Genomic DNA, 12173 nt, shown 5'->3' with positions numbered 1-12173 from the left:
AGCAGCTTTTGAAAATGCAGAACAGGTGGCGAGATGAAAAGCTCAGGGACGAGCCGCCGCTCTGTTTCATCTGCCTTTCCTTTTCGGAGGTTTCTGGAGGATGTGGGGAAACAGGCCAGGCTGGTTTCACCTCGTGGGCCTGACGAACATAAAGAGCCCTTGAAAGATAAAGAGAAACGCAAAGCAAAACTCCCTTCATCTGCTCTTTCTCACGTCTTGGGCCTTTGGCTGCACGCTGGATGCAGGGGAGCTGCAGATGTAGAAGCCTCGGCGGTGATCATCAGAGTTTCAGTGTCTCTGATGTGCTGCTAGCTGTAAGAACTTATCAAGCTAAAGATAAACAGAGCTGTGCCCCTTCTTTTCTTTCAGGCTGAAGCAAAGAGTAAAAAGGGGCCTTCCTCTTTATCAAAGTAGCAGATGAAAATCTTGATTGCATGTACATTTTGGCACCTGGGTGCTGAAAACTAGAGCAGCTCGACTCCTTTCTATAAACACAAACTCACAGGACTTCACTTTTAAGGAAGTGCACACATGTTTGTAAGGTGGACCCTCTACACCTGAGAGACAGAATAATAAGGAACTATAATTTATAATTTACAAGGTTAAGTGTAATTATTGTAGATAAGAAAAATCTGCTACAAAGAATACGTCTGAAAAATCCATCTACTAGCTGCTTATCTCCATATACATGTCAATTTTACATGTCATGGTCTTTTTTGGGGGGAGTGGTTTTGCCGTAGCTACCTGCTTTAAAGCCTGTAACCTACCACCTTATCCACTTCATACAGCAAAAACAGGTACCTTTTTTCCTCTGAGTGAAGAGGAGATGAAAGCAGCAGTGGTCAGCAGCAACAGCTCCATGTTATTTTATGTGAAGGAAAATAAGGCTTGGTAGGAAAGAGGAAAGATGTCTTTTTACTGACTATAACAGCTCCCTTTTGTCCTTTAAAATTACCAGATTTTACTCCTGGTGAGGATATTATCTACCAGCTCATTTGTCGAATATGTAAACAAAACTATAAGAGGGTATCTGTAAAAGCAAACGTTTTGGCAGTGTGCTGCTCTGGAGCATTTAGGTGTCTGTTAACACAATATCACAATCTTCCCCGGAGTGGACATCACAGAAAACTCACCCTCAGAAAAACTGCAGACTCTACAGGCCTGAGTTAGCATGTTACATGTTAAAGTTCATGACATCACAATTAAATGTGGACTGAACAAGTTTGGCTTGTTTGAAAGGGTGGCAGGAGAAAGCCGCTTCTATTTAAAAAGAACACGGCAGCTCGGTTTGTAATGCTGCATCTGAACAAAACACAAGACATCAGGAATGATGTCCTTTGGACAGACGAGACCAAAGTGGAGATGTTTGGTCATCATGGAAAACCAAACTCAACATATCAGCACAAACACCTCGTACCAGCTGTCAGCACAGTGGTGGAGAGCTCATGATTTGGGCACCTTGAGGTCACTGAGTCAACCATGAACTCCTCTGTATACCAAAGTATTCTAGAGTCAAATGTGAGGACATCTGTCTGACTTGTAAAGCTTGGCCTGGGCATGAAACAGAACAATGACCCAGTCAAAGTCCAGACCTGAACCTGACTATTACTGTGGTAGGACCTTAAGAGAGCTGTGAATAAATGAATGCCCGCTAACCTCGATGAACTCAAGTAACCCATTCTTTCACATATGTTCCTAGAAGTGATCTGCATGCCTTAAGTGCTTCATTTCATACACCTGTGGCCATGGAAGTGATTGCAACACCTGAATTCAATCCTTCAGGTGTGTGACTGAATACTTTGGGCAGTATAGTGTAGAGATGGCACGATACCACTTTTTTATGTCCGATACCGATACCGATATCATAAATTTGGATATCTGCCGATACCGATATGAATCCGATATAGTGTTTTTTAATCAACAAAACTGTTTTTTTTTAAATATCTTGCTGCATTTTGTATAAGTTCATACTCAAGTTTAAAACAACAACTACACTAAAGCTATTCTGTTATACCTGTATGCAAAAAAAAATATTTCATAGTTCAGCAATACTGATCAATCTAATAAACTTAAACCTACACCATCCTCACTATTCTGGTATTTTAAAGAGTACTTAGCATAAATATTAAGCAACCTAACTAATAGGGTTCCAACTCCCAGCAACAACAAAAATAAATAAATAAAAAATAGGGAACCACCCCTCACGCTCCACCTCATGATGCTTAATCGACGTAACCAACCTTAATTTGATGCAGTGTGAAAAAAAAAATGCACAGAAATCAATTATTTTTCAAGAAATATTAAATAGATTCAACATCTTTCTTCAACAAAATTGCAGACTGCACAGATGGTACCTTCCCAAAGGAAAAAGTACTATAGCTTACTAGGGTATATATATTAGACTTAATAGTTACTATATACAGTAATGGACTTCTATTTATTTTGCATCAAATTAAAACTTTGGGTGTCAGATAATTATTTATTAAAAGCTCGACATTTTAAACGAGAATAAGAAAGAAAAGTATGTCTTTGTGCCCCCTTTTCCCTGTTAATGCCCTATCGGCCCTCCTGGCTAAACTTTGCTAGATCCGCCCCTGCACAGTTACCAGCGTCAGCTGTAGAAAAAGATCCTCGAGTAGAAAGTAATAATAAATAAATTCTAACAACAGCTGATCAAGCTTAAACGTGCTGCTGTTGTTCAGCCACTGGTTTCCTCTTTCTGGTGCAAAGTGGGCCAAAAGCAAACTAGAGACACGGACTCATGACAGAAAAGCTGATCAGCTGATCGTTAAGCAGTTTCATGATTGAAGTAGCAGCAAGAAGAGGCAGTCGCTCCATATATCGTTTGTTAAGCTTAATGCAGGAATGCTTTACAAACATTCAGAGATGGACTTACACACTTGCTTTACTTCTCTCGGGATAACTTTGTCGGAGATGAAATGCCGGGTTGCTAGCGAAGCTCCAAATGCTATCCAGACCACCGACAGGTCCCGCATGCCACAGCCGCTCTATCACGTGATGCATACTGCTCCGACGTTCTGAGGTGAGTTACAGCGTGTTGCAAGTTTTGTGAGGTGCTTTCGTGATATTTAATGGATCGGATTACATTTTTTATTTTTCTCCGATATCCGATCCAGTAATTTAGGTCAGTATCGGACCGATACCGATACGTAATATCGGATCGGTCCATCTCTAGTATAGTGTAAGTGGTTTACATCATTTGAGTTGGCAGTCCTACAGTGTGGTCAGGGCCACGTTCACACTGCTGGGTCATGGGTAACCTAAAAGCCTCCCAGTGCAGCCTAAAGAGATCAGGTTTGATGTGCCCACAATGCATCCTAGTTTTATCATGTTTACATATTTTACCTTGGTAGTACTTTAATTTGGTGGTACTTTTTTAAGGAAATCTTTTTTGCAAGGACTCAAAATCCTCTGAGATGTAGATCACTTCAGCCTATGTATCTAATTAATTTTACATCATCTGAGTTATAGATGTGTTTTTTCTCTTTTTCTTCTGAAAGTTGGCAGTTGATAGTTAAACAGCTTGTTTGAGGCTCTCTCAGCATCTGTCTGCAGCTCGTCATCTGTTACCTGTGGAACATGGAGGAGACGGTGGAATAAATGAGAAGTAAATCAGAGAGGGAGACTTTTGTTTTATGGATGAGAAGGCGGCGTGGGCGGTGGGCGAGAGACATCCAGCCTAGTTAGAGAGAGGAAGAGAGAGAGGAGCGCAATTAGAGTGAGTTGTGGTCTTATAAAGTTAAGCTGTGTGCATGTGTGTGTGTGCGCACGCGGGCGTGTCCACACCCTGTTTATAATTCGTTTTATTGATCTTGAATGCAGTAATAAAAGGGAAATCAATAAAGGAGGAGGACAGCGAGGACAATTAGTCGGGTCTTGATGACTCAGGTTGTGTTGTCGTTTAGGGACTGGCTTTCTTTCCCCTCTGCTAACACTGCTGCTGCACACACACACTTGCTTTCACTTCTTCTGGCTAATTAGATGAATTATTTGTGCCCGGGGTGGAATTTAATGAAGGCTCACAATGAGAGCTGTTATCAGATCATATCCGATCAGCAGCAGGTATGACAGGTGCTGTAAAGATGCAATGTGAGCGATTGTTGTTGCAGTCAAACTGAAGAATGAGTGTCAGTCATGACAAAGCAAACGTATAGTCATTTATATCTGGAGGGATGCTGTGCTATGCTGTGCTCTCGTATAGATAGATAGATAGATAGATAGATGTAGTTCTCCCTCATCCTGGATGTAGGTTTGGACTCATCATAATCCATGTTTGTACTGTTCTGACGGCCACTCCTTGTGCTTCTTGGACTCCCTCTGTAGTTGTTCCTTGGCTGCAGTTGGCTACCATGAAGGCCTGATTCACACCGTCTCCTCCTAACAGCAGCAGAAAATGGGCACATGGACCGATGGATGGATCTTGAGAGCTATCTGCTGCTTGAACTCTGGGCTTCGATGTGGACTCTAATCTTAGATGCTGTTAGTCGGGGATTGATGATGGTGATTTTCTGAAGCTGGTAACTCTGATGAACTCCAGTTCTTGATGCTCTTTTCCGGAGGCGGCCCTCTGAGGGAGCCACTTTCATCAGAGCGTTCGATGGCTTTTCCAGCTGCACTCGAGGAAGCTTTTAATTTACCCAAACAAATTAACCTTTACATCTTAAAGTAACAATGGACTGTTAATGCTTCTTATTTAGTCGAGTTGAGTCCATCACATATAGGGCTGTCACAATACTGACCATGATACGTAAAAACTTTAGACTATGAAAATTAAGATCAACAAGTTTGGGGACTCTTTTTGAGCTTTGAAAAGATGCGTCACTAGCACGATGTCAGTCTGAGTGAGTGTTTGTTAGAAGCTTTGAATGGAGGATAAGATTTTTTTATGTGAATTAACTTTGCTAAGTTTACATCTTTTTCCTGAAAAAAAGCAGCTTAGATTTGGACTGATCGTGAAGAAAAAGAACAGCAGTTTGATTTTTTTGTGTGTGTGTGTGTGTGTTTGCAAACTTTTCCTCTGACTACAGAAAACTGCTGGTACTCCAAGGAGAAACTCTGCCGCCATCTAGTGGTACACATGTTAAATGATCACATGCCTTATACTTTTAACACCAGCAACACATGTATGTAACAAAGTTTATGGGAACAATGGGTTTATTCTATAGCATAAAAAAGCCAAAATGTAATGATCTCCATATGAAATGAAGACAGGAGAATATTAAAGGAGCATTAATTCTGGATTATTGTTGCTTAAAAGGCACATTATTATTTTCTGTTATCCTGAGATGACTTTTAATGTTCATTTAGTTTTACAGATGAATTAAAGACAGCATAGATCAGTTAGATCATTAGTGTAAACCAATCAGGTGTCAGTTCTGTTACAGATCCCAGACCTGCTCCAAACCAGAATCTGAGTCAGAGTCTGCATTCCCTCCAACATGAACAATGTAAAAATAATTTTACCTGCAAACCACAAAAATTTCAGAATCGTGTTAAGCAATCTGACAAGGCATGTTTATGTTGTTTGATGAGGTGCGTCTTGTATTTTCTTATGGAATACCAAAGCTGCCAAAATTGAAAAATGTAAACAATTAAATAAACAAGGAACTAAACAAATAAATCACTCAGAATTAATAAATGAAACAATCAATACAGACGCAGATAAAAGAAAGAAAGAAAACAGAGACATATAGAATAACTCTTGTTTACAGTTATTTTATTTTTATTTTTTTATTTTAATGCATTTAATAGCATTGATTCTTTGTTTTTTATTATTATTAATATTATTTTGGCAGTTTTCAACCTCTATATTTTTAAGACGCCAGAACATGCAGTGCAGTGTTCACGTTTGGATTTCCAATATTTAAATCTGAGAAAAAACCTTATCAACGTCCCAATATTCTTTGCAATGATTGATGATTTTATTTTGCGTAGTAACGTGTATAAAGAAAATTACATCTAAATGATGAAATTACATTAATTTTGCTTTTAGTTGTTTTTTTTTTTTTTATTAAACCATAGTTTATGATTTAGTTAACAGCTGATATACATAAACAAAAAGAGAGAGGAAACTGTTTTGGAACATTTTTGGTGAATTTTTCCTTCCATAACTATAACTCTATATTGAACACTACACATCTGTATGTCACTCAGCATTTCAACAAAAAATAATCAATGAAACTTTGGATTTATTTATTGGAAAATTTGTGCATAGAGTAAAAAAAATTATAATAATAATTCTGCAGAACAATCTTCATCATCACTGTTAAATTATTTATTTATTTAAATGTTTTACTGTAACTGCTGCATAAGTTAAAGGTGGATCTCGTTTTAAGTACTCTATATTCCGTTACTTACATTTGTAGTGGCTGTCCTGTGAGGACCACGTATCTCTGAATTTTTAAAGAAAACAGGCCTGCTTTTTGATTTTTTTTAAAAAAAGCAAAACAGCTGGCTGAACATATTACATTCAGTCATTGTCACAGATGCTAATCTGAAATTGCTGCTGAGCCGGCATCTGGTCAGCGTCACTGTTTTATTAGATGGTTAGCACTGACATCACCTCTCCATCATCGACGCAGCTTTCCTTGCTAATGTACTAAAGAAGTTGGTCATCTACATCTGGCAGGAGACTAAAGGTGATCATACCAAATATTGACTTTCAAACATGTTAGAATTGCCTAGTATGCTGTGTTTCCATGTATATTTGCACATTTTTCAATAAGTTGCTCCACCTATTTTCCGTTTTCCTAGAAACATATAAAGAAATGAGTTGAACACCTGTTTGGAACCACTGCTGAAATGCACAGTGAAGATGAATCCTGCTCCATGTGAGTGTTGCTTTTGGTTGAAACTAATTACTGACTGCTTGGAATAACTTTTAGCTGCTTCTCTGTGAGTCCGTCTGTTGGGGCCAGCTGGTGCTTCATTCTACATGTTTCCAAATTTAAGGGCCATGTTTCATGACTTCAAGCTGTGCTGGGTAATATTTGGTCGATATTGACTCACTCTCCATCCTTTCCATCTAATCCCAGGCTTTATTTGCCTTCTTCTTTCTTTTGTTTTATGGCGCCAGAGGCAGTCACTTAAATTACTGACTGCAGGCTGGGGGAAACCATTTTTGATATGTATTTATATTTATATATACTATCTTACAATTAGTGTATCTTTATATCTGCACTCATAAAGTCACAGCTGCTTGTAGTTGCGCATTTTTACCAGCAGGTGTCAGAGTCTCACAGCTGAGGACGCCTCCCTGCGCAGAGGAAAGGCGACTGAACACCTTTCATATTAAGATCCTTTATCCACCCCGCTGGCAGGTTTGCTCTCACGAATGTGAAAGGCTTTTATTTTTTAAAGCCCTTTCGCGTAACCGGAAGCCAGATTTTATTGTGTTTTTCCCGTCTGACTTGACGCGTCTCTCCATGGCAGCGTTCAGTGGCTGATCCACGCGTCACGCTTCATCGCTTCGTGCTTGTGTTGTGTGCCACTACATGAAGGCAGCTGCTCGGAGACAAGCGGCCAGATGCGGAGACGAGTGTGGTGCGCGAGAGTGCATGCAGCCGCTGTACGTGCTGTGATTTGACAATTTGTGGAGGGCAGATGCAGTTGGAGTGAGTCCAGGGATGCTGCGGCGTTTCTTGCTGCCGGAGTGCCGCCGCGCAACGAGGGGCTGTGCCCCCAACTTCTGCTGAGAGAGGAGAAGCCGTTTTAATTTTTACGCGTTTTAATAACCCACGATGGATCACTCCCGGGACCTTTAAGCGTCCCCTGCGGTGATCTCGCTCGCTGCTGTGGGGCTGTGGGAGTGCACGCTGTCTCTCCTCCCCAGCCTGCAGACATGGGGAATAGTTTCTCCAATCTGGCTGCCTTCCAGTCCCTGCACATAGTCATGCTCGGCTTGGACTCTGCGGGCAAAACCACCGTTCTCTACCGGCTCAAATTCAACGAGTTCGTCAACACGGTGCCCACCATCGGCTTCAACACGGAGAGGATTCGGCTGGGAGGCGCGGGGGCCTCAAGGGGCATCAGCTGTCACTTTTGGGACGTCGGGGGCCAGGAGAAGCTGCGGCCCCTGTGGAAGCCTTACAGCCGCTGCACGGACGGCATCGTGTACGTGGTAGACTCTGTGGACACCGAGAGGCTGGAGGAGGCTCGCACCGAGCTGCACAAGATCACCCGGTTCGCCGAGAACCAGGGGACCCCGCTGCTGGTCATCGCCAACAAGCAGGACCTGCCCCGGGCTCTGGACGTCGGGGAGATCGAGAGGCAGCTCGCTCTGGCGGAGCTGAGCCCCTCAACACCGTACCACGTCCAGCCGGCCTGCGCCATCATCGGAGAGGGACTGGACGAGGGCATGGACAAGCTGTACGAGATGATCGTGAAGAGGAGGAAGTCACTGAAGCAGAAGAAAAAGAAGCAGTGATGCCAGGCTTTGGCTGGATGATGGCTAATAAACTATGACGTATCCCATCTATAGAAACAGAATGGATTAAACAAAAAAAAGAAAGAAGAAAAAACACCACAGAAATACTGCAAGTCTCCATATAGGAGGAAAATATACTCATAGAGATGCAAAATGAGCTGAAAATGCATATCATATAAACTCATTAGCATCCATACTTTCCTGTAGGAATGCGTATTTGCAGATGAAATCTATATAGTATATTCATGAATAGCATAAATTCTAAAAAAAAAAAAAAAAAGTCATATTAAAGTCAGATTCATGGGAAGAATATTGATTGTTTACCTTGGTAGATGACTGTTTTAATGTTCTTCACAGGCAGTTGTGTCTGTGCACACTGTGGCTCTCGCTGCACTCTCCCTGATGGAGGAGTATTAATAGGACTGTTTCATTGGGGATGTGTGTATTGTAGCGGAGATGTTTTATAAAGTGTATTGATCCACTGGCAGAGCTCCCTGTTGCTGTGCTGTGCACAGATGTGAGAAGGCAGCTGTAAATGTGATTAGGGATGCACTCATGCACAGATCAGTGTTTAGAGCTGCGAGGTGGTGTTACACCAAAGATGATTCCCAAGAGATGACACAGAAACTCTGCTTTGGTGGGGTTTTTTGTTGTTGTTGTTTTTTACAGCCTTCCCTGCCAAACTGAGATATATATATACCTGGTATGACTGGCTTAGGAGTAAAAAAATTAAATAAACTATGTTATATAGAATGCATTTGAGCTAGGGCTGCTCAATTATGGCAAAAATGATAATCACGATTATTTTCACTGAAATTGAGATCTCGATTATTTGACGATATTTATTTAACAATAACAATGTATTGAATAATGACTTTAAAGATTGTCAAAAAATAATATAAAATAGTGTGCAAATACTGATAACAGTGCAAATGTTTGCAATATAAAAAATAAATGAAAAATGTAAACATCTATGTTCAGTGAACTTTGCAGTGTTGCTCTGTGGTGCAGCTATGACACTGTAGCAAAGTTTACACAATATGTCTAATTGATCCACGTAATGTTTCCACACCACTGAAGTTTTTTTTACCTCTCTTTTCAACCAACGGCAGTCACTCTCCTCTCCAAATAACTTCTGCTTAGCTTTCCGAGCTTCCCTCGGGTCCTCTTAATCAACGGTCCCCAACCCCCGGGCCTCGGACCGGTACCGGTCCGTGAGTCGTTTGGTACCGGGCCGCGAGAGTTGAGGCTCAGGTGTGAAATGTATAGTTTTCAGGGTTTTTATCGGTTTTCAGCGTTATTTTGTTATCGTTTTGAATAAATTTCTTTTTTTTCGGTACCGGTACTAGTTTTATTTTGTTGTATTTATCCACGACACCTTAAAGGCCGGTCCATGAAAATATTGTCGGGCATAAACTGGTCCGTGGCGCAAAAAAGGTTGGGGACCGCTGCTCTTAATTGTTGTGACACGTGTTCGAAATGCAGAGAGGTGCGCTCGATTTGCCACACGGAGCAGCGTGAGAGTAAAGCACGAGGGAGGGGCTAATAATCAGCTCAGTCATTTTTAATGATCGTTGAAAGCCCAGATCGTGATTCGATTAATTGAGCAGCCCTAATTTGAGCTATCTGAAATCAGTTCTTCCTCATCCCTCATCTTGCTCATTTTCTGTGTCTTCCTCAGTGGAACCACCTTTGATTATCCCTCCTCTGGAAGTCAAATTGAAGGCCTTCTGCTCTGTGACAAGCTGATTTGATCTGTTTTGGAGAATTTTACAAATGCTGCATCTTTTTTTTCCCCCTATTTTTAACAGTTCAACTTTTTTCAGCTATATATGCAACTGTTTTATGTATTTAATGCAATATTGCCGCAAGAATAATACGGCTTGATGGTACAAGAGTTGCACATGGACACTGTGGGTCCATTTAAGCCATTACATGTAATGTTGGCTATAGTTCAAGATTAATTTTACCTAATAAAAACTGGACATTGCAGATTAATATAACTCTTGTTAGTGTTGGCTGATAAATACAGCAAACACTGATTATATTATTTGTGCATCCATCTACTCTTACTTTTCACACAAAATTCTCTCTTAAATTCTCAAACTTAAATTTAGTTATAGCTAATAATGCTGAATGGAAGGGAAATCACACAACCAATTAATCAAACTACCATCAGAAATCTTACACCAAAACATGACATAGTCATCAGCATATAGAGTCATTTTTAGCTCCTTTAGTTGCTCTAAAGCAAACCAGCTGCCCCTCAGAGTGCTTGAGAAGTGTTATGAGTGCATCCCAGACTGATTCAACCTCCTGGCAGTGAAAGGACACGTGTTCAGAACCTGTTTTCATCTCCAAGGTGCCAAAAATCTACATCTTGTCAAAGCTGCTGGTATTTTGGAGATGCCACAATTTGGCATTGATATCACAGGAATGGATATTTTTAGTCAGCTGTTTGGAAAAAACAGCAAATACAATTTTTGTTCCTCAAGCGCAGAATGTTTTAAAAGTCCCAATGTTGTTGTTTTAAATAACAGCGATACTAATAACAGCCATACAAAGTCAAAATTTTAACTCAAATATAATAACTCAAAACTAAAACTTAAATAACTCAAAACTGTGGAAATAACTTGACATTTTGAGGTAACTCAGCTCTGCTGATCTGGAATTGTTTTCCCCCGTAGTCAAACAGTCCTAATTGAGATGTGATATTTCATCCCAAATCAATATTATTTTTAGTCACCAAATGCCATGTAAAATAAAAAAAACAAAAAAAAAACAGGAAATGATAAAAAGCCAAACTAACCAAAAAACCACAAAGTTTGATAAACCTCTGTTGAACAGCACTGTTGGCTTTTGCAGAGGACAACCTGTGTGATGCTAGCAGCTTTGTCAAAATTCCCTGGGGTGACAATGGGTGGACAGTCGAGAAGCCGAGTGTCTTCCTGTCACAGTGAAGAAGTGAAACAAACCAACAGGCTGGAACCTGTTCAGCTGCTCATAAAATATTTTACAGAGTGAGAAATAACCATAAAGCTTAACATCAACATAATGTTTCACATACCTGAAAGCCAACTTGCTGAGGAGCCCATAAAAAGTCACTGACATTAGCATTTGGTCTTAAATGACAAGACTGTTGAATGTCTTGTACAGACTGTTCTCTGATGCCACATTCACGATGAAAGACAAGAAGAGATGAAGCAGCATTATTGTGCTGCAGCTTGATGTCTACAAAGTAAACAAACTGTCGAACCTTAGTCACACTGTAGAGGTGACTGTGTTGTCATACCTGTAGCTCAAGTGGGAAGACATGAATGTTAACTTTTTTTCTTTCTTTCTTTCTTTCTTTTTCTTTACAGTCAGGATTTCTGATGTGAACGTGGCATCTTTCTGCTAAGTCGAGCTGTGTCCAACATTGCATGACAGCCACTACTTCAGACAATGTAAATGATACAGTACTATAGCGTTACAGCCACGATACAGCAAGACCAAACTATGTATTACAAGCCAAAACAGGAAAAAAGGAAAAAGTATTTTTGGGATTAAACTCTTTGTAATTCAACTTGTGTGTTGTTTGACTTGTGTTTGGTTTCCAAAGTTTTAATCAGGGTGGGAAAATCCCAGCAGCTCCCAGCTAAAAAATATAATTTAAAGGCTGTATATCTGCAGTAAAACTTCATGGCCTTTGCACGTTTCACTGCTGTTGTGCTTCCTGATTTAAACT

General features: G+C 40.5%; 1 protein-coding gene across 1 annotated transcript; it reads left to right on the top strand.

The window, feature by feature from the left end:
• The first annotated feature begins 7428 nt into the window (after window positions 1–7428).
• LOC308393245 (ADP-ribosylation factor-like protein 4C) lies at window positions 7429–11960 on the top strand. Its single transcript, XM_080876874.1, has one exon. It carries the CDS (start codon window positions 7862–7864, stop codon window positions 8444–8446), a length of 585 nt encoding a protein of 194 aa, XP_080733000.1. The 5' UTR covers window positions 7429–7861; the 3' UTR covers window positions 8447–11960.
• The last annotated feature ends 213 nt before the right edge of the window (window positions 11961–12173 follow it).

The sequence above is a fragment of the Rhamphochromis sp. 'chilingali' genome, assembly GCF_963969265.1.
Source record: "Rhamphochromis sp. 'chilingali' genome assembly, chromosome: 3".
Lineage (NCBI taxonomy): Eukaryota > Metazoa > Chordata > Actinopteri > Cichliformes > Cichlidae > Rhamphochromis > Rhamphochromis sp. 'chilingali'.
Note: the sequence above shows the minus strand (reverse complement) of the source record. Positions and strands in the feature narration are given on the sequence as shown.